Source organism: Octodon degus, unplaced genomic scaffold (genome assembly GCF_000260255.1).
Source record: "Octodon degus isolate 3935 unplaced genomic scaffold, OctDeg1.0 scaffold00155, whole genome shotgun sequence".
In the NCBI taxonomy this organism is placed as follows: domain Eukaryota; kingdom Metazoa; phylum Chordata; class Mammalia; order Rodentia; family Octodontidae; genus Octodon; species Octodon degus.
The window spans coordinates 1,342,203-1,364,278 of NW_004524731.1; the positions used below are offsets into that span (position 1 = coordinate 1,342,203).

At 45.4% G+C, this 22,076-nt stretch overlaps 1 protein-coding gene across 7 annotated transcripts in view; it reads right to left on the reverse strand.

Moving 5' to 3' along the window:
• Nucleotides 1-22,076, reverse strand: part of Mcph1 (microcephalin 1) — a 194,755-nt gene that overhangs the window by 153,991 nt on the left and 18,688 nt on the right. For 6 of the 7 annotated variants that reach the window (XR_002818332.1, XR_002818331.1, XM_023702611.1 and 3 more), the window contains exons 4-9: nucleotides 19,772-19,859; nucleotides 18,541-18,655; nucleotides 17,688-17,825; nucleotides 15,270-15,359; nucleotides 11,507-12,634; nucleotides 736-845 (exon numbers count right to left, since the gene is read on the reverse strand). Coding sequence is in view for 5 of the 7 variants with exons in the window: in XM_023702611.1 (XP_023558379.1) it covers nucleotides 736-845; nucleotides 11,507-12,634; nucleotides 15,270-15,359; nucleotides 17,688-17,825; nucleotides 18,541-18,655; nucleotides 19,772-19,859 (1,669 nt within the window). In the remaining 2 variants the exon portion in view is untranslated. The remainder of the gene's footprint in view (nucleotides 1-735; nucleotides 846-11,506; nucleotides 12,635-15,269; nucleotides 15,360-17,687; nucleotides 17,826-18,540; nucleotides 18,656-19,771; nucleotides 19,860-22,076) is intronic. The other variant, XM_023702614.1, reaches the window with a different exon arrangement.

The following is a 22,076-nucleotide window of genomic DNA, read 5'->3' on the forward strand; positions in this document are numbered from 1 at the left end:
GTGCACAGAACTTGCCGCTGGCAGTGTCTCCCTGGGCAGGTGCTGGTGCCTGCTCCCACTGAGCCGCTGAGCGCCCAGGCTCCAGGCTCTCCTGTCCCTCTGACCTTCCAACCTCCCACTGCTTTGCTTGATGCTGCACAGAGTTCAGGATGAAGGCTCTCAGCCAGCATGCCCTACAGGGCTGTCAGGACAGGACGCTACCTACGTGTGCTGCTTCAAGTTTACCATGAAAGAATAAAGGATCGTCAGAGCCATGCATATGGTCCAGGGTGCAATCGCAGCAGCTGGCAGGGCTGGGACAGGAGCATCCCGAGCTGGAGCCCAGTATGAACAGTCCAGCAACTTTGTGAGATCCTGTCTCAAAATAAACAATTTAAAAGAGGGCTGCAGAGTTGCTTGGCGTGACTGTTGTAGGATAAGCCATGCCCGGGTCGGAAATCAAAGATTTACTAGTTCACATTCCTATCTACTACATATTTATTCAGATGTGAAAGGCAACAAATGCTGTTGTGAGGTGTGGATGGTTCACGAGCCAGAGATGCACAGGCGACGTGAGAGTTCAATACTAACTCTGTCCTCAAGGACATCAACACTCTCCATTTACAGTCAGGCTTTTCTAGCATTCACTTGTATTTAAAAATAAACACAGTGGACTAGACTAGTTGCTTCATTAACTCACAGTAGAACATTTCATGTAGCAGCATTTGAAAGTGCGACATATTTTTACACACTGACCTGCTGGCTTTCCCCCCTTTTTTCTGACTCCTCATGACGTCCGACGAGGTCCTCAACGCCTTCTTGTGAGCTGGCTGAAATGTCGTGCCTTGTTGGTCTGTTTTTAACATCTAAAACCCAAGACCAAAAGTTATATAGAACCTAGCTGGCTTGATTGCAGATTAAATAAAACAAAAATTTAAGATTATACATATTTATGCAAATGGTTAATAGGAAACTATAGGCCCTTTAAGAAAATATTACATATGCCTGGTGCTTTAAGATCTATTTAGAATGCTGACTTTAACCTACAAATTGTCCCAACTGACTCATTTAACCCAATGGTCAGAAATTATTTTGCCTATTTGGTTACAATTTGAATAGTATCACATTAATCCATCTGATAATGCAAGTAAGTGTATGCCTGTTCCTTACTCATTACTCAACCTTAAATTCTTAGACCCTACGATAACAGCCAGCTCCTCAGAGAAGGCAGTGCTGTGTCAGAGGCCCAAGTGCCTCAGCCTTGGGCTTTGCGTTTCTGCAGGAAACAGTGTCCAGTACAAAGCTTTGGATTCATCTACAAATGATTACTGATTATGTTCTCATTTCCACCTCAAATCTATTGGATAGTACAATGAACTTATGTACAACTAAGTTTTAGAGAGTCTGGCAGCAAAGTGTCTACTGTTTTCAAAACCAAGAGTTCCAGCTAAGTGAAAAAAATGCAGAGGCACCATGGTTAAGTATTTTCCTGAGCTCAAGCTGGCTGCTATTTGCAAGAGGAGCCCATAAAGATGTTAAGGTGGGTTCTGGCCACAGACCCAACATTCCTCGCCTGTAAGCCTGCAGACTGGATAGCTCTGGATGCTCTAACCACACAGACGCCCACCTCCTCCAGGCTCTGCAGAGTGTCACTGTCCTACCCTGCTGTACACTGGTGTCCGCGGCTGCAGATGGAACAGAGCAGGTGGGCTAGGCGGCTGTGCACAAGGTATTAGGTAATTCACATTTTATTCTAAAGTCTAGTTAAACTCACTTCTTTGAAAGAAAGATCATCTGTCATTTATGTATCACTTCCGACTGCTCTCAATGAATTCTTTTTTTAATGCTCAGAACTTCTAACACTTGGGTGGGAGATAGCTCAGTGGACTGAGTGCCTGTTAGGCAAGCCCACTGACTGGGCTTTGGTCCCTGGCACCACATGCCATGCTGCCCCCACCCCCAGGAGCACTGAGCTGGCCACTGAGTCTGGCGTGGTGCTACACGCCTGTAATCCCAGCGCTGAGGAGCCTGAAAACAGGAGGATCACTACAAGTCCTCCTGCATAGTGAGACCCTGTACCAAGTACATTTTAGGGCCAGCCAGATAGCTCAGCGGACTAAAGTGCCTGCTTAGGCAGAGCGCAGCAGCCAGGACTTGATCCCAGCGCACTGTGCCAGCCCCACCCCTGGGGCCTGCTGAGACAGTGATTGAGACTGGGCAAGGTGGTGCCTGCCGATAATCCCAGCACTTGGGAAGCTGAAAACAGGAGGGTCACTACAAGTCCTATCTATGTAGCGAGACCCTGAACACCCAACTTCTAATACCTACAGTGGGAGATGAATAGGAATTACTTTTTATCTTTAGGATCTAAGATTAAAAGTAATTACACCATTATAATTCATAGTTGCACACTCTGCATTTGTCTTTTAAAATACAAACAGCTAGAAAGGGAACATATCAAATTAAAACAGTAAGATAAAAAAAGCTGGGATAAATGTTCTCTTCTTATTGAATCCTAAATAAGTTTGCAGGTTATTGTGCATTCACCTAAGTAAGATTTTACAGTAATTACTTGCCTCAGTTCTCATTATCAATTAAACAGGTTGAAAAGCAGTCTATAAACAAAAACTCTGGGAAATGCATTATAACCTTCTAAAAGGATGGATATTGCCAAAGGTATTTTTCAGGGTTCCACAAAACATACGGTCACAAAATGATGGAAGTAAATGTTATTTAAACATGGCACACATTCTGCCTAATGGTGATGGGCTTTTTTTCCTTAAGGACATTAACAGGAAACCAAAAGCAGCTGAGCATGCAAGCAGTTCTACAGGACAAGTCCAGAGCAGGCGGCCTGAATCATGTGTGGCCAGGCTCTGGTGTAAGTGGACACCCCCAATACCTCCCATGTGGGGCGAGGGCTCCAGTATGCGGAAGGTGGGGATACCACTCAGCCCATCCATGATGTCTCCATGTCAAAACCATAAATCAAATACTACGCTCATTTTCATTCAAACTTCATTATACACACGACTCAGTCTAATCCTTTTACAAAATAAAATAGAAAGAAAATAGTATCATTGCTCCAGAATTTTTATCTCTATATTATATTGCTGAAATTTTACCATTAGAAAATTGTTTGGGTTAACAATGCCTTCAAAGTATAGACACATCAATGGAAGTCAGACAATGGGCACTGTTCAATTTTCAGTGTGCATCCATCAAATAACCCTCACATCTCAACAGAAATATGATTAAGAAAATATTTGCTATGGAAGAGACATCCAAAGAGAGCTGGATGTGGTGGTGCATGCTTGTAACTCTTGCACCCAGGAGGCTAAGGCAGGGAGAGTGCTATGAGTTCGAGGCCAGCTGGGGTGACCTGGTGGGTTTAAGGATAACTTTAACTACAAAGTGAGACCCCTCTATCAAAAGTCAAAAGAAAAAAGCAAATGTGCAGTGAAGCCGCTCTGTAGGTAGGAGGTAGCATGACAACAAGAGTAACTGAGTGCTAGGAAAGGGAAAGGGGAGGAGAAACTTGGCCCAGGTTAAAGCTGCACCCAAGCCAGGGCCCAAGAAATTGATACTTCCACACCTGTCTTCTTGCACACTCCACCTTCCTGCCTCTAAGACATGGGATCCAGACGAGGATGGCTAATTTCAACGGCCCACTGAACAGAGGATGCTGTAGGTTTGAGGTACTACACCAAAACCAAGGACTGAGAAGGATTCTAAAATAAATTTAAAATCCAACACTAATATATAAAGGTATATACCAGTATCCTAATGGGAAATTTCTTCTGAGCCCCCAAATTCTGAATGAATTACTTAAGAACACAGAATACAAAAATCTTACTACTGTGGGAAGAAGGTTAAAAGATACCTAGAGAAATTTATTTCCACACAAACCTCTGGACTGTGGCAAGACACACAGGTTGTGTACAAGTACAGCTCAGCCAAGCCTCTACATAGACTTATCTGTCAAAATAACGAACTTAGTGAATGTGGGGAAAACTGAATGCTGTTCAGTAGCTAACGTGCAAGTTTTTCCATCAAATTGTTGTAGAAACAACTACAAATGGGTTTCTATATATAAAATACTTTTAGCATTATGTAACTTCCCACCGGGAGTTATTTGTACCCTTTTAATTCCTTGACACTGCTACATAATTATTTTGATTGTATCTCCCCCACTTGTCTAACCTCCTGAAGGGGAAGAGTATCACTTATCAGCAGTGTGTCACTGTGTCTCCTTCAGCCCTTGAACACTGTAGCTTACTCTGGACGGGTGGCTGAGTGCACAGCCCGCTAAGTCTCCGACAGCCTTCTCTCCTCCAGGCTAGCCTTCCTGCTGCAGCTGCATGCCCACTGTGCTGGGAAGCTTGCTTGCAGTCATAACGCCCAGGAAAGGGCTGGATTCTTTCAGGGAGGAGGGCTCAAACATGCTTCTTAATATATTGGTAGATTAGGTAAACTGCCAGAAAGTACCACAGTTACTCAGTTTAAAATAGTTAAGCAATGCACATATAGCTATGTTGCTACTGTAATTCACACTCATTCTTAAATCAACACCCGGGATAATTATACATCAAACAATGCTAAAGTGTCTATGATTGCCTACCTTCAGTTGTTCTTTTTTTCATAGAATAAACACCTTTACTGCATGAGTTCGCCAGGAGGGAAGGCTTATTTGCCTTTCCACAGCTAGAGCTCCAGCTCTTTGCCCTCCAGCACGCAGCCATCTGCTCGGCCACACTGGCCTGGGCGTGATGCACTGCAGGCAGGAGGCTTGCCCTGCTGGAGCTGCTCCTCCAGAAGACTGCTGATTTGGGCGTTCTTTTTCCTTTCATCATACTTCTTTTGAATTTTCTTTGATTGTTTTTTGTTTAAAATCTCCTCCTCCTCAGGAGTCAGCGTGGCCCCCTTTTCCGGCTCGGGGCAGTGCACAGTAGGACTTGTACTACTGCTGCTACAGCTTGCTGTCAATGAGCACAGTGCAGTTCTTCACCAGTGTCTTGGTGTGAACTGGCTCGCTACTGGACGTGTTGTAAACAACATCAATGACCCTTGTTTTTCGAGTACAGCACTGAGAGCCCCAGGAGAACTTTCCCACATCTAGCTGCAGGGCTCAGTACTTCTTGTTGCCTCCTCAAATTTGGACTGTGTGTATGCGGCGGGCGCCAATCTTAGTGTTGGCAGCACGGCGCCCCAGCTTCTACTTCCACTTCTTGTGATAGGGCTTTCTTTTGCCCCCGGTCTTGTGGCACTTGTACCAGTTGTCCCGAGAGATGCCCATTGCTTGGTGTCGGCTAGAAAGAGGAAACACCTACCTTCAGTTGTTCTAAAGCTCATACAAAACATTTTTAACTGACTTCTCGTGCTGCTTTCAATGATACCAAAACAGCTACAAATCCATATAGCTATAAATTCAATTTAAAAGTAATTACTTTAGGATTATGAATTATGAATGTGTCTCTTATAATTATGGCAGCATTTTTGCCTACAATTATCCCCCAAAGCGATAATCTAAGTAAGCCCTACCTTAAATCCAGTTGTCAGCCCTGGAGGCAGACACTAGCAGTCCACCAGGGTATTTTTTCCTCTAGATCTCCACTTTTCCCCAAGCCAGAGCTGCAGGCAGTGCCACAGCGGGCCAAGAGTCAGCACAGGCACATTCTGCATGTATCAGACTGATCCACTACAACGAAGTTTGTGATAATCGCTGCACTACAGTTTGGAGGCTTCAGCAAACTATATGAGTATATATATGAGTGAGTTCACTCCCACCAGAAACATTTTGAGTGGTCAACCACACTGACACACTGCATACTTCAGACAGTTCCACAGCCCCAAAGCCCTGCACCGAAGGCACTGCGGCGAGGAGGGCAAAAAACGAGCTGAAGCCAGTGATAGCACCAGCCAGCTAATCAGTGTATCAGCATCTCATTGATTGTACTCACAAACTCAAGGAGGACAGATTCACTTACACACTCAGGAATGTCCCCTACCCATGCAAGTAGAGCACACAAATCTAGTATGGGCAGAAACGAGTATCCCAGGGCTGACATCTAATGGCCATATGATGAAATGCATGTTCAAAGTATACTCAGTAACCGGAAGCTAACAATAAGCTTATCTGTCTTTGAAAAAGAACCTAATAGGTTACACTACTGAGCTTTCCTGTCACTGGGACGTTCACACTCTAAATCCACAAATGAGAGGTTGAACTCGGCTCACAGTTTCATGGGGTTGTTCAAGATCAGCTGGCCCCCAACGCAAATCATGGTGAAAGAATAGGCAGGACAGGTTAGTGCACAGCGGCCAGGAGAGAAGGGGAACAGCACCAGAGAGAAGGGACCAGGACCCAGGTACAGCACACAGGGCGCTGTCTCCTTGACCCACCCAAACACACTCAAAAGCATGTTTTTATTAATCTGCTAGGCACTCTTAATCCAATCAAGTTGATGGATTACATGATTAGTGGTCATAGTGGGATATGTCCACATTGCTTAAAGAAGCCAGCATACATGTATGAAATGCTGACATGTAAAATCCTATCACACAGCACTGAAGAAATCTGCACTAACACATTCACAATGGGGCTGTAATTCATTTCTTGCTTCTGGATAACCTAACCCACCAGCGGTACATACATGACTGTCTCATGCAAGTTTTTTTTTTTATTAGTAAAAAGAACAATAAAGTGATTAGATCTGTTCATACCAGTGCTACCAGCCACTGTATGGGTCAGTCATGCAAACTACTGGCTCAAGCCAGTGGGAATGTATTAAACTATCAGTAGTGGCGTATAGAAAGGACCTGCTTACACTGGTGGTCACATGGCTCCTCTTCTTCCCTTTTATTAGTGGGAGGCAACTGGGATCCCAGCCATGCCCCATAGCCAAAGATGACACTGCTTTTATCTATGTGGTAATTCCAAGTGGGCCCAGGAGTTTCGCAGCTGCAGTCAGCAGTGTCAGAGCGGGAGAGGATTATTTCAATAAAATAACAAGCTTTATGTGCTGCTAAAAGTTACCAAAAAAGTCTATGTTCTCATGTGCATTTGCTGTGGACATTTTTCCTGAGCTCAGACTTCTGAAAAATGTGTTTAATACAGGGTCTACAGGGTCTCACTACACAAGTCGGACTCATAGTGATCCTCCTGTTTTCAGCCTCCCAAGTGCTGGGATTATAGGCACATGCCACCATGCCAAGTCTCAATCGCTGTCTCAGCGTACCCCCCAGGGGCAGGGCTGGCACAGCATGCTGGGGATCGAACCCCAGCTGCTGCGTTCTGCCTAAGCAGGTGCTTTAATCCGCTGAGCTATCTGGCTGGCCCTCCTGAGCTCAGACTTTTATGCAGCAGCATTTCCAGGACTGATGCAAGAGGCAAGGACGATCCCAAAGTACAAAACTGAAGAGCTCTCCATGTAGCTTCCAACTGCAATGACTGATCATCTGCACACTGAAAGATACTTACAATGCAGCAGAATTCTGGAAACACCTTCTATGCAAAGAGTATGAGCAGAACACTCTGCTTAAGAACTGCACCAGGGGCCAGTGAGATAGCTCAGTGGACTAAAGTGCCTGCTTAGGCAAGCGCAGGGACCTTGTTTTGATCCTCAGCACCACATACTGTGCCAGCCCAACCGCTAGGGGGCCAGCTGAGCGAGCCACAAAAAAAAAAAAAGAAAGAAAGAAAATAGTAAAGAAACTTTTAGGGCCAGCCAAATAGCTCAGTGGATTAAAGCACCTGCAAGCAGGTGCAGGGGCTGGGGGTTCAATCCCCGGGCCTGACATGTGGGGACCCCACCCCCAGGATACAGTAAGGTGCCAGTTGAGACCGGTTATGGTGGCACATGTAATCCCAGCTCTTAAGAGGCTGTAAACAGGCGTATCATGAGAGTCTGATGTAGTAGTGAAGACCCTAAACACCCTGTAGACCCTTCCCGGGGGAAAAAAAAACAAAACCATGCCCAGGGTGTGACATTTATGATGTAATGCTGTCTGCACCACCCTGAACTGGGGCCCTCTGCCACAGCACTCTGCCTTGGAGCCAGCTGATTATGGACTGAAACCCACAAACTGTGAGCCAAATAAAAGCATTTTCAGAGGTTAAACACATAAAATCACTATAAATGATATTATTCATCAGCCTTCACAAAATTAATTTTGGTGATGGGAATACTCAATTTGCCTCAGTTAAGTGAAATGCAACTTTCCCTCCCGAAGAGTTCTATTCTTCTCAGTAGACCTGCATCACAAAGATTTTACTCAATTTTCAGTTGCATCAATATGTGTTTTGTGAAAGTGTCTGTCATAGTTACTTTCTCTTGCTGCTGAGACAAAACACCTGAAATCCTAAATGAAGAAAGAAAAGGTTTATCTGGCTCACAATTTGTGGGTTTCAGTCCATAAGCAGCTGGTTTCAAGGCAGAGTGGTGTGGCAGAGGGCCACAGTTCAGGGTGGTGGAAGACAGCAAAAGCAAGAGTAAAATGGGCGAAAAAGGCGGAGCCAGCCTCTTTCCCTCCCTTACACTGTACGCAGGACCAGACCATGAACCAATCAGAAGCTCCAAATGAGCCACTTCTGAAAAGCCTGTCTTCCACGACGGTATGAGGCTGTGGGGGAACACCCAGAAATGAACCATGACAGTGTCTTTCTTTTATCACTTAACCATCTACACAAGTATCTATATACCTGTTTGGCCCACAAACAATTTACTACCTGACCCATTACAGAAATAAGCTACACTAAAAAGGGAAGTAAATCTCCTGAACAAATGTATCAGAAACATTAAGTTCAAGGCACTAGCATAATGTTACCCCATGTGTGCACAACCATCCCATACACTGCTTGCTGTGGTGTGTGTGTCCACATGCACAGATGTCTGGGAGGAAACACTGCCGACTGTGACTGCTTCAGCACCACGCCTTCTAAACCAGCTGTTTTCCAAAGTATCTGGGGTTGTATTTTTGGTCTTCCCCAGCTAAAACGCTTGAGCAGCTTCTAAACATACAGGAAAACTAACCCAACCAACCATGCCTCAGCGGGGACAGGGGACACTGAAGACCAACTCCTGCAGCCTCTCCCAACCTCCTTTCGCTCCAGGGCTTTTGGCTGCACAGCCTGTGGCCTTTTACCGCAGGACACCTGTCCTTGCCTAACCTAACACTGCGGTGACTTCAGCAGCAGTCCCAGGCTCCTTCTCATCACTTCCTCAGCCTTTGCCTCTGGCCTCCACATGATGTAAGCATTTGCTTCCTGCCTGCCCCAGGAATGAACTCAGGGGCACCGTTCAGGTCGCTCCTCACCAACCAGAAGAGCACCTGAGGGACAAGCAGACCGCTTCCCTGCTATGAAGTACTTTACTGGAAGGAAGGCAGTGAGGAACGTGATGGGGGAAAACTGTTTTCTTAAGTCTTTATTACAATGGGAATGTACTTTAGGACTACTTATACAATTGGGAATAAAAATGTAAAAAGGAAAAAAATATTTAAAGATTATTTAAAAAATTAAGTCCTGAACTTTCATTAACGTTTATTACTGAATTGGTAACTTGTCTCGGAAACCTTTATTGTACACTATCTTGGAGACCACAGCAAGAACCGAGAGGGCCCTGAAGACAGAAATCAACTTTTATTCCAACAGGAAAGAGCAGGGAGGTCTAGGTGGATATATAGAGTAGTCTTCCATGCTCTGAAGTTTGGACAGGTAGGGTTTTATCTATGGTAGTTTCGCCAAGTGCCAGGGGACAATTTAGAATATTCATGAAAAGGGCTAGATCCAGGCTAGGAAACACTCTTCTCTTGGGGACATGAACTAAAGCACACGAGGGCAGAAGATGCCCTGCGCCGGGCGAACAGCAGACTTCATCTGAGTCACGCCAGGTCCTGCCCACACCACGACAGCTCTGCGGAGTGATTTCCAAATGATTTTCCTCTCCTTCCGGTCCAGGAAGCTAGGCATGCTGCCTGCGTCCTCCTCCACTCAGCCAGAGGTGGGGTTAGGGATGTACAGGGTGTACTGCCTCCTGAGACTGTCCCACTCCCGACCACAGACCACATCAGGACAGAAATGTGCCCCTTGGGGATACCAGGCCCCCTCCTTAATGTTCATGTCATCAAGCTTAACAACATACACCGGACAAAAAGGAGACTGGGACCTTTAAAATCAGGGAATTATGAACTACAAAAACAATTCTACATACATGTTGTTTAATACTTTAGAATCAACATGATTTTACAAATATTTTAAAAACACATTAAGCCTAATGTAATATACAGTTTCTCGTAGATTTTAATATATGTTCAGAAAGCTAAGATATAAAAAGCAAGGTTAAAATATAAAGTGTTTTAAATCTTTTTGTAAGATAATTTTGGGGAGTTTATGCTCAAGGAAAAGATACATATGTAATTACTTTAACCCCATGACTTCATCTTGAAAATGGTGGTTAAAAATCATTTGAAAAGTAGAGATGGTCCGCTTCATTTTTGTGTTTTAGCAGTACTTGGGATTGAATCCAGACTGCCGCACTGAGCTACACCCACAGCCCTTTAAAATTATTTACAGTGTATTCCTTGAGGCAGGGTCTCACTAAGTCACCGAGGTGGCTTGAGCTTGGATCTTCCTGTCCCAGCCTCGAATGTGCTGAGGGCACAGCTCTGCGCCACCCCACGCAACTTTCACATTTTAAATAACTTTTCAGGTCAGTATGGTCAAAGCTCAAGATTTCTTTAACACTGCTAGAACCTAAGTGCGAAGTGTCTTTTATTATTGCTACCTCTGTTGCAATTACTAAAATTATATAGTTCATTATTACATGTTCAATAAATTAGCCACTGTAATGTGTACAAATTAAAGCTAGGAATAAAATCAACTAAATGGTATACCTAAAGCAAAGTAAGTAGAAGTCAAACAAGTGCTATCATAAATAAAGTTTCTTCTTCTTTTTTTTTTTTTTAATAAATAAACTTTCTCCTGGGGTAAAAAGCTTTTAAAAATTTAAAAATATTTCCTTACATTTAACATTACCTAGTTTCTTTAAAAATTGATAACAAAACATGTCAAAATCTATTTTCAAACCTCTTTCTTGAAATGATCAGTGGCTCACGTTATCCTAATTGTCTTTAAAATACACAGCCTCACTAGCATGACCCCAGGTTTGAAGAGCTCTACCTGTGGCCTCCACACACGTGGCCACTTCCTGTGGAGGGACTGGGCTGGCCAGGAAAAACCTCCACTCTGACTCCTGCCAGAGAGGGCTCTGCTGACTTTCTGTAAGACCAAGAAGGCCAAGGGGAAAGGTAGCCCTGAGAACCTGACCAGTATGCCTAGACCTCCCACAGGTGACAAGCCATGCATGCCTAAAGAATTTCTCACTGGAAAACAGCAAACACATTTTTAAAAATTAGGAAGTGTTCCAGGAAGGAAAATACATTATGAAGAATTTGTGATGCATTTAAAAGGTGGACTGTGGTGACATGTTTGTGTAACAGAAATACTGGGAAAAGGAGATTGACATACTTCCACTGTATCCCAGGGCTACGTTTTCCTTTTCTTCCCCTGCAGACTGCTCCTCTCCAAGACTCAGCTCACACTCTTGTGCGGACCCCAAGGGGGACTTTGGCACTGTGGTGGCAGGGCCCTCTTTCTGGGTGCCTCTCTTGCCAGCCAGTCCTCTCTCTGGTCCACTGCCTTGCACGGGGGAGTGGCTGCTGCCCTCCTGCCCTGAACCAGCAGGGCCGTGGGTGACGGGATGGTGGCTTCCCATGGTTCCTGCATCTTCTCCCTGGGGACGCCCAGCCTGCCTGCAGTGCCCTGGGTCTTCTTCAGCAGCAGGCGTGGCCTCCCTAGCCAAGCCTGTAGGTCTCCAAAGGCTGGAGTGCGCTTTTGCTGTCAAATCAGTGATGCTGCCCAATCTGACCTTCTCGCCAATGCAGGAAAAGTCCGACATTTCTAGGATATTTGCCCTCTCCCTCTGCGAAAGGCTTCTGCAGCTGAAGTGGGCAGGGCCTGCTGACAGCTGAGACCCAGGACGACGATGCCCGGAGGTCCTCTCCTGGAGGTTCTCAGGGGAGAAGTAATCCTCGTAAGACGATGCTACATTGTCAGGAGTCCCCAGGGTGGACACGGATGGATACTGCAGGCTGTGTCCAGATCTGAGCAGCTGCACGCCGGGCACCGCGGGCCTCCAGCTGCTGCTCCTCCTGCTCCTGCTCCTCCTCGGCGTTTCTCTCAGAGGCGACCATGAGTCTGCCAGCGTCCTCTTCTTCTTGGCCGAGCAGCTTCTGGGTACTGAGTGCAGCCCGAGATGCCCTCCAGCTACGGTTGTCGTGGGAGAGGGGCTGCCCTTCTCCTCACTCACCTCAGACGCCACTGCAGCCTGCTTTCTGTCTGGGGTGACAATTTCACTGCCTGGGTCTCTCGGCCACTTGACTTCTTCCTTGGGAAGATCACTCATGGACTTCTGGGGGTTCCGCTCACTGAGGCAGCTGGACGATGCCAGAGGAGGTGCGTGGCCCGTGCTCAGGACAGGTGAGGAACTGCGCACGCCACTTGTCATTTCCTTAACAGATTGTCCTAATTTCCTCTCCTGATTTCCAGAGAGGTCATCACAAGAAGATGAGTGTAAACCACCACCAAAGGATTCATCTGGAAAATATTAACAAAGAATTAACTGCAGAAGTTTAAATTATAAATAGAACCTCCGGGTGACCAATAAAGTAACACTTTTCAAGCACAGCTTTTAGTTAAGAAGAGTACTGACTCAATTCTGATTCTCCTCATTTCCTTTTAGGGCCCTCCGTAAGGCTTATAATTTCAGCCAGGGAATCTGGGCTTCTGCACGGGGCAGGGAGAGGCTCTAAAGTTAAGCATATTTTCATATGCATGTGTGCCTTTTGCTATAGCTTCTCACCAAATTCTCCAGTGTGTACGATGAAAGATCTACTGCCTGACACGATCTCGTCGAGCTGCAGTCTTGCACAAGATATTCCCCCAATTAGCAGAGCTATCTGTATTTTCCCAGTCTTCTGGTGAAGTCCTTACGCTATACTTGTATTCCAAAGTGAGCCACGTGGGAAACCTTAACTTTCTGAGCTGCCCAAACAGCGTACGCCTTCCTTGAGAGTAATGGAGCTCATGGCCACCTCCACGCGGTCCCACACTCTTCTGCCGGGATTCTTCTTCCGTCACCAGTTAGATATCAGTGCCCTGTAGGTCTCAGGCTGGCCTCCCAGGTGTGGGCCATCACTCCCACCTCTATGGCAGGGGAACAGGCTCCTCCTGCTAGAGGACCAAAGTTACCTTTCCCTCATCTGATGACAGCTGGCCCAGGGCTGGCCTCTCCTTCTTTAAGAGGCCATACAATCTGGAGGCAACACAAGCGTCCTCACTTTGAACTCACCGACTACTTTATGAAGGAAGGAAGGGGGCCACAAGGGCCTCCTGTGGAGCTGTGCTCAGGGAACCAAGGGCGCAGAGGCCCAGTGGGCAGCAGGTGGTACCTTTGCCAACCAACGTGTCTTTAGGGTAGAGGCGGGAAACGCAGGTCACTTCCAGTTTTAGCATCTACATGTTTCTCGCACTTCGGAAAGCTGACACGTGGGGTGACACACCCTTAAGAGGGAGAGTGTAAAGTCAGACCAAGTTAGGACCCTGCAGGCGGCACTCCTAAGGCATGTCCTGGGCAAGCTTTGGCCTCCTGGTGCCCTGGCTCTTTCTCTGGCACGGGGGGCTGGGATGGCACCTACTCCCTGGGCTAAGGGAGAATTCAATGGGGTTTAGTAAGACCCACAGGTCAGCACCTGCGCACAGTGAAGTGGAGTCCACGTGAGCCGCTGTCATCATTTTGTTTCCAGCCTATGAGAAAACAGTGGAACCTTGGTTCATGAACCTGATGGATTCTACAATTTTGGAAAACATGGCTATAGTTGCGTTTGCCCAAAGATACAGAGTTTGGAAACAAAAACAAAATTTTGCTAAATTGTTTCTGCTTATGAACCAATTATTTATAAACAAAAGTGCTAAAAATGCTTAAAAGTGTTCACAAACCGAGGCACCACTATAATTCTATTAAACATAGAAAACACTAGTTAAAAAGGTAAATAATTCAAACGTGTACAGAAGAAATACCAAGAATAAACACTGCATTAGCCAGGTGTTGTGGCACATGTCTGTGATCTGCGTGCTCCAAAGGCTGAGGCAGGATGATCTCAAGTTCAAAGCCAGCTTGGGACATACAGCAAGTCGAAGGCTGGCCTGGAGTCTATAAAAATACCCTTTATCAATAAAACAAAACAAAACTGACTACAGGATGTACCAAGAGGAAGCCAGGGCTTATGACATCGCAACCCTGTGCATGTAACTGCTATTATTTTCCTAACAAGGTACCTGTCTCGGTTACTTTTCTCTCACTGGTGGGACAAAAATACCTGACACCCAGAACGAAGAAAGGAAAGATTTATTTAGCTCACAGTTGGTGGGGGTTTCAGTCTACATGTGGCTGGCTTGCAGGCAGGGTGGCACATGGCAGAAGGCAGCAGTTTATGGCAGTGGAAAACAGCCAAACAGCAAGAGCAAAAGGGGAGGAGCAGCGGTGGAGAGGCAGTTACATCTATAATCCTAGGATCACTCACACCCATAATCCCAGCACTGGATCATGAATTAATCACAAACTCTACAAGTCTGCCCCATGACTGCATGAGGTTTTGTGGGGACAAGAAGACACGAATCATAACAGTACCCCCACATTCCAAACACTCTGAACACAGTTCTTTCTACCCGTTACTGACTCAGGCCCTCTCACAGGCTGGGTCAGAAAACGACAAGGAATTTGAAATAGCCAAAGGAAAATTATGACCTATTACCACAGGTCAGGCTGGGGCCCCAGGTGAAAAACCTGCACATGTACCCTGGCCTCACGCCGTGACACGCACCTCTGTCCTCCACATGCTGAGCAAGGCAACGCTTGCTGAGCTCCGACTGCTCCCTGTTCTACTGTTTAATGCGCACACAGTAGAGGTCACAAGAACTTTACAATGTAGGCAATTGATTCCATAGCGAGAAAAAGATGCCCAGGAGGAAGAGCACAGGAACCAGAGGGGGAGAGCGAACTCAGGCATTTCTCATGCGTTTATTTTATCAAAATATCAGGTTTCAGAAAAAATCTTTTGAGTTTTAATTTTATCCAGTTGTTCCAATCATCAGAATTAACATGAAATTCTAAATTAAACAATCATTAAATTCTCATATCTTAAATGTACCACAAGGAAAATAGTAATTTTACCTGCAGAGGAAGTATCCTGGGGAATGTTTAGAGAAGCTCCGTACAGACTGTCATCCGGGTTCTCCTGGGCCAGCTCGGTCCTCTGGGAAGCTGCCACGAGAAGGGAAACATCTCACAGGCTTCATTCAGTGCTTTCTAGAGGATACGACACCAGCGTGTCGACCATCACACACTGTGGAGACTGGACCCTAGGGACTTTGTACAGAGCCATAATCCCTAGCCCTTTCTGACTGCTTATTCTGAGACAGGGTTCCCTGGTCTTACATAATACATACAAATTACCTTCTATCTTCTTTTTGCTACACATTCCAGACTAAACTTGAAACAGTATGCACAAACAAAAACTTTAGGACAATCTAGTACATACAAAATCATGAAATATTTCTATTAGTCATATTACTTAAGAAGTACAAAACGACAGAACCACAAAGTTACATGGGCTCTGAAAAGCTAACCTGCCCACATGAATGTAGTCAGAAGCTTAACAAGGGCAAGTGCGGGTGTTCTGCTTGGCTTCCAGCCTGATGGCCTTGCTCTTTCTTCCAGGAAGCGCCCTCTGCTAGCCTTTATAACTAGAGCAGCAGTTCTCAGCAGGGGCATGTGGGTCTGCAGCGACTGTCTGGAGACATTTTCAATGTCACAAGGGAAAGGGATAGCAAGGCACGGTTCTGACAGGGTCCCCACAGCAGGAGTCACCCAGCCCAATGGCAACAGTGCTGAGAGTGAGAAACTCTAGCGGAAACATCCAATGATGTTAACAAATAAGGCTGCAAATGTTATCTTTAAATGTGATGATGTGACCCACAGAAAAAAACGTGTATGGCTTGCATACCCAGATACTGTTAAAAGAGATTCAAAAGGAAAGTTTTCTGACAAAGCTTGATCAAGCCCCCATAAAAACAGAGTAACTGGAGATAGGGAAGGTGAGCACTGGCTGCTGAAGGCACTTCAATGCAATCGATGAGCTGAAGATGTATTAACTCTCACACAGAACGACGTGTCAAAACAGCTTGGACTCCACCGGGGACAAAGCTTACTTCTCCAAGACCCACTCTTCTGTCCTCTTAAGGACAGAACTCTGACTGCACCCTGGCACTGCCTGTGTTCAGTCCTGCTGGTTACCTGGAGTGGCTGGGGACGAGGTCTGGCCCTGGGATGAGGGAAGAATATGGACAGGCAGTCTGGGAAAACAAGGAGAAGGGCTCGCTGGGCACAAGGCACCAAGTGAAACACAGAGATGGCCCTAGAGTCTAGAAACACCTTGCACAGCCAGCCCACCCCTGGCTGCCCACCCCTGGACTTACAGCAAAGGTAATCTTACCTGGGTCACCACTGTTTCTATTTGTTACATGCAGCTACAACTAACTGATACCAGTGTCCATTTCTATCACACAAAATATAAATGCAAGATTGATTATACTGTCTTAAATCAGCAAGAAATGAAAAAGCTCTTACAAATTAGAAAGAAATGAAAATAGAATAGGCAGACAGACAAAGATATAACATTCAGTCAATTGTTGATAAAAGTATTGTTATATTTAGCAAGTCATAGTCAATCGTATGAAGATATTCAACTTCACTAATAAAGTAAAATAAACGTAAAGGCGTCTAATCTTCAGATTTCTTTCAGACTGAAAAGAGTCAAAGCTAATACCATCCAATTTTCAAAGTATGCAGAGAGTCGGGCTTTTATAATGATTGATGAAAGGCGTCTATGACTCAAATTTTTTGAAGGGTAACATATATCAAAACTTTTAAATCAGGTAAAGACACAGGAAAGGGCTAAATGCAAACGCAAACAACATGATCCAATTTAAGTAAAAACCAAATGCACCTCTACACAGAAACCTAACTTTCTCATTACCATGTACACGGAGTGCACGATACTGCACAAATCTGGAAAACAAGTTACAGTGGAGGCCACGCTCCAACAAGGGAAAATAATTAGGTGGGGAGCAAGATAACTACTTTGCAGATTATAATGTATAATATTGTGAAACACTGTTAATTTCCTCTCATCTTGTCCTGAAATTCTGTATCATTTAAATTGTTGTTTGTTTTGTTGATTTTTAAATTCTCTTCAAAATAAAAAAAAAAAATTATTGGTTATACTGTTAGATATTCAATTGTTAAATAGTTAAAAGAATTTTTAAAAAATCATAAACTGACAAATTAGCTATACTATGCCAGAGTATATTCTTTTGGAAGAGCAACATGATTAGTTCTTTAAAAAAAAAAAGTATTCCAGAGATATTAAAAATGACAAAGGAGCTCTGACAAGGAGGATTTTAAATTGGAGAACACTATATATTCCAATAAGCTCCAAAAATCTCAATAAAAATACCTAAAGAAAAAAACTCTCCACTAAAACTTATTCACATATTTACATAATTTGCATTTCATAAACTGATCACTTACAGGTAGGAGAAAGACGTTCTCTTTTCTCCTTCATCTCTTGTAATCTCTTCTCCATCGTGTGCTGGGGACTACCAATTTTAATTGAGGGACTGTACATCAATGAGCCACAAGGTTCAAATAAAACAGGCACAATGTCATCTGCAAACAGACAGAAATTCAACTGTAGGCTCCAGAAAATGCATTTGTGTCTCTGCACCATGACTTCGCTCAGAGACACCCAGTCTGCAGCCTCTCTTGGCCACCTGCATGACCCTGGACGTAAGTTCTCACCCTACCAGACCCATGTGTACGCCAGGTGACCATGTCCTCACACCAAGATGAAGACAAGTTACACCACCAGTAGGAAGCCACAAAGCCAGGATGCAGTGTGGCTCCCAAGTGTGACATTAACCCGGGCATCGGTGCTCGCCCCCACTAAATACTGCTCACAGCTGAACACACATCCACACCCACACATGACCCCCTGCATATGGTAGGGCCTGGTGGTTCCCCATATCATCAAGACTACCTTGCCTAAGATTTGTCTATTTTGGGTAACAAAACAAAAAGCCCAAGTCTGAGCACTGTCAAGAAACACATGGGATTTGTGTTGGTAAGACTAATCAGACATCACTTTGTTTTACAGTCACCCAATCAACAGGGTTCCACCAGTGCGCAATCTGATGCGACAGTTCCACAAGATCCCGCTGTGCTGCTCCATCCAGCTCTGCAGGTCCCTGCGGCTCCCTGGACAGCCTTCTCCTGCCTGGCCTCACCCCATGTTGCCATCCTCAGTTAGCCTGGCCATCAGCCACCAGGCCAGCTCAGGGCACACAGCTACAACTGCAAGGCACTAGGGTGCCTACCCCCTTACCGAGTGTGGTCTTTTGTCTCTGTAGTTCTTCAGTCATTTTCTCAAATTTTCTCTGAAGTCTTTTATCATTGTCTGGTGTTCTGGGAATGAAATCTTTGGGTTGCATGCATTTACGCTGTGCAGAAAGGATATAAAAATTAATAATGCCACATTACAATAAAAAACTCTTTCATACGTTTCTGTTATCTTTTGCAACAACAATAGAGGTGTTTTTTGCACTACTTATGACCTGATAGCATTTCTTGGGTCATTTTTTTTTTTTAAAGCAGAATTTAAAGATTAAACAAAAGGCTGTGTCCTAAGACACTTTCAGGATACCAACATCCTTAGTCTCCACAAAGCATCTTAGAGTCATCCATTCTGCCAAACTTGGCTGCCCTCACATCATCTTCCCTCCAAAATCATGACACAAGTAATAAAATACCAAAGTAACTATCTTAGAATTACCAAAGAAAACAACTTTTAATTTAATCACCCCTTCTTGTCTATAAGCCACAGTAGCCCACTCAACCCAAACCTGCTCAAAGCCTATGTAATCTAGACCAGTGTCCAGAGGAGCCCTGGTTTTGTGTCCAATGGCACCAAGCTCACAGAGAAGGGAGGAAGCAACTCCGCTAAGACACTGCTTGGTTGAGAGCTGCCCATCTGTTTCCTCTTGCTGGTCAGCATCGCCAACTCTGCCACGTGCTCCAAACAGGGACCTCACAGGAGGGTGTGGAACTAGTCCACTTCCTAATGACACGATTTGTTTTTGCCCTTTCGGACTATGCCCAGGCTTGTGTCCTGACTCAGAACATCAGTCCCTCCCCAACCTGCCCTCATTACTGAATGTGCCAGGCTCTCACCCTGCAGCCTGATTAGAGCCTGGCCACTATACAGCTTGTTCTCCAGTTTTGCTAAGGACTTGACTAAAGTAAACGCCAAAGCATTTGAAGGCTAGCTAGTCTTTTAGATTTCCTGAGGCCAACAAGTCTCTTCCATTTTTCACAAAAGACATCAAAGTATTGAGCTTCCAACGATAATAAACAGGCCACTGCAGCAAGCATGCCACAGATTTACCACCAGTGGACTAAAGAAATCGTTAATAACCTAAAAATACCAGAAAAGAATATGACAATTTTCGTATACAAGGTAACTCTTGGAAAATACTCTAAAATGATTTCCTAAAAGTAAATAAATAAAAGTCAATAAGTGAATAATTGCCCTGGTTCACCCCAAGATTTCCACTCACCTTCTTTCTCATCAGGTTTAGTGTGTGCTCGCTGGGGCTAGCTGCTGGGAATAGGGACTCATCAGCATGCACCCCAGCTGTCCTACACCTGAGTGAGCAAGGAGAAGAGTATGTTAGGCGCGCCTCTAATGGGCTCAGGGACAGGGCTAAACCTGCACCAGCATCGGTGGCACCTCAGGAAATGTTTTTAAAATACATGTTTTTAACCCCAAATGTAAAAGTCAGTGTAGTCTTTCCCAAATCTTTTCCAGGTGGAGTTTATTTATGTATTTATTTATGTGTAAGTGCAGAAAAAAGAGGCAGGTATAGGCTGTGCAATTTTTATATAAGATTTTTAGATTCACACTCCAAAATTACCAGCATATGCTACTCAAAGGTAAAATTAGATGCTATTAAATACATAAGGCAAGAGGAAAAAGGCCAGAGCTAGGCGGGACCTAATAAGACTAAAGCCAAAGCCTACGGTTCTCCTGAGCTGGGTGCAGCTGTGGGCCCATCTCTGCCACCTCTCCACACCCATCCATCACCTCTCCTCACACTCCGCTCCTTTTGGCCTTGCGATCCCTCATTTTTACCACCTGTAAGTAGTCAGCCACCAAATCTAAGTAACACATTCATTTTCGTACTTTCTCTGGTTTCTTCTCTTCCCAATTCATTCACGTAGTTTTTCCCCACCAGGTCAAAACCTTCCATCACTCCCACGATTACAGAAGGAGCTCACACGTCTGCTATTCTCATGACATGGGCCCTGACCACAGTTCCCACTATCTTTCGTAACATTACCAAGTTCAACATATAAACTGCGAACACAGATCTGAAAAAGAAGTGAGAACACAGTGCCATGACACTTCATACCGACACCGAAAGGTCTCTAAGACACGTATGGAATGACAAGGCAGCTTTGGAAACATGCATGCACAATCCAGCACAGTGTACGCAGTATGGCACCTGACAGCAGTGGGCACAGCAGGGACGATGCCAACACTCAGAAACCCCCTGGCATCCCTGGCATCCTTCTGAGGTGTGAGACACGGAAGCTGTTTTCATAACAAGCCAAACACTTTCTTTTCTTTTTCCATGAACACACAATGCTTATGAAAACCAAGATACCCTAACAAACTATGCAGAGTCACACGTAACAGCAGCTGTCTTGTGGATGCAGGGCACAGAAAAAATGTGCAAACCTGCAAGGAAACGGTAGTAAGAAAAGGGCAACCAGGTGGGGCTGGGCCAGTGGAGCACGCTGGGTGTCAGGTGTGTCTTGATTCTAGCCCAGCTGGGTCTAGGAGCACAGGACCACTCAGAACGCAGAGCAGAGCCCTTGGGTGGAGCAGCACAGGGTGCTGGGACTCACATCCTACAACGAATGAATCAGTGACTGGCAAGTAGCAGGACTTATTTACTTTTCTGTATTTTAGGGAAGGGTCTATGGGGTGTCCAGGGTCTCACTACTAGATTTGACTCAGTGATTCTCCTGTTTACAGCCTCCCAAGAGCTGGGATTACAGGCGTGCACCACCATGCTCAGTCTCCATCCAGTCACAATCACTGTCTCAGTGTGCCCAGGGGGCAGGGAGTACGGCAGGCCCGGGGATCAAGCCCCTGGCCCCCGCTTGCTTGCAGCTTGCAGGTACTTTAATCCACTGAGCTATTTGGCCGGCCCTAGAAGGATTTATTTTTTATTTTTTGGTGGGCTCAGGCAGCCTTAATGGCGGGTGTGATGTGGCATGTGGAGCTAGGGATCGAACTGCTGTCCTACAAGCATGACTGGGTTTACCCAGGCAGGCGCGTAAACACCTGAGCCAACCAGTAAGCCCTCTATAGAAGGACTTATTGAGGAGCTGTACCAGTGTCACAGAAAATGGCCCCAGCCAGTATACTTCAAATGGCTGGTCACTGTAATGCACAGCTGGACACTGTGATACACATTGTATAAACCAATCCCCAACTGACAAGCCATTCTGACAAAGGACTTCCTCCTTGTGCATATCATATAAGCCCTAGACCACCAGAGATCAGGGCCTGATGATTCTGGGAATGATCGTGACCAGTGCCTGTGCATATAAATAAATCTGCCTAAAATCCTGGCTGTCCTTTTGGTGTTCTGCTTGCCCCTTGCACCAGTCCTGAAGAGGAGTGAGGTCCCTGGTGTGGCAAGCCAGGAAAGGCGTGAGGGAAAGGCAGGGGTGCCCAAGCTACAGCCCAGAAGGATGGCTCCAGAGCAAGAAGACCAGTCCTCGGGCACTTCAGTGACTGGGTGGGAGATACTCACAGCTCAGCAAAGGCTATGGGGCAGGGGAGAGTGA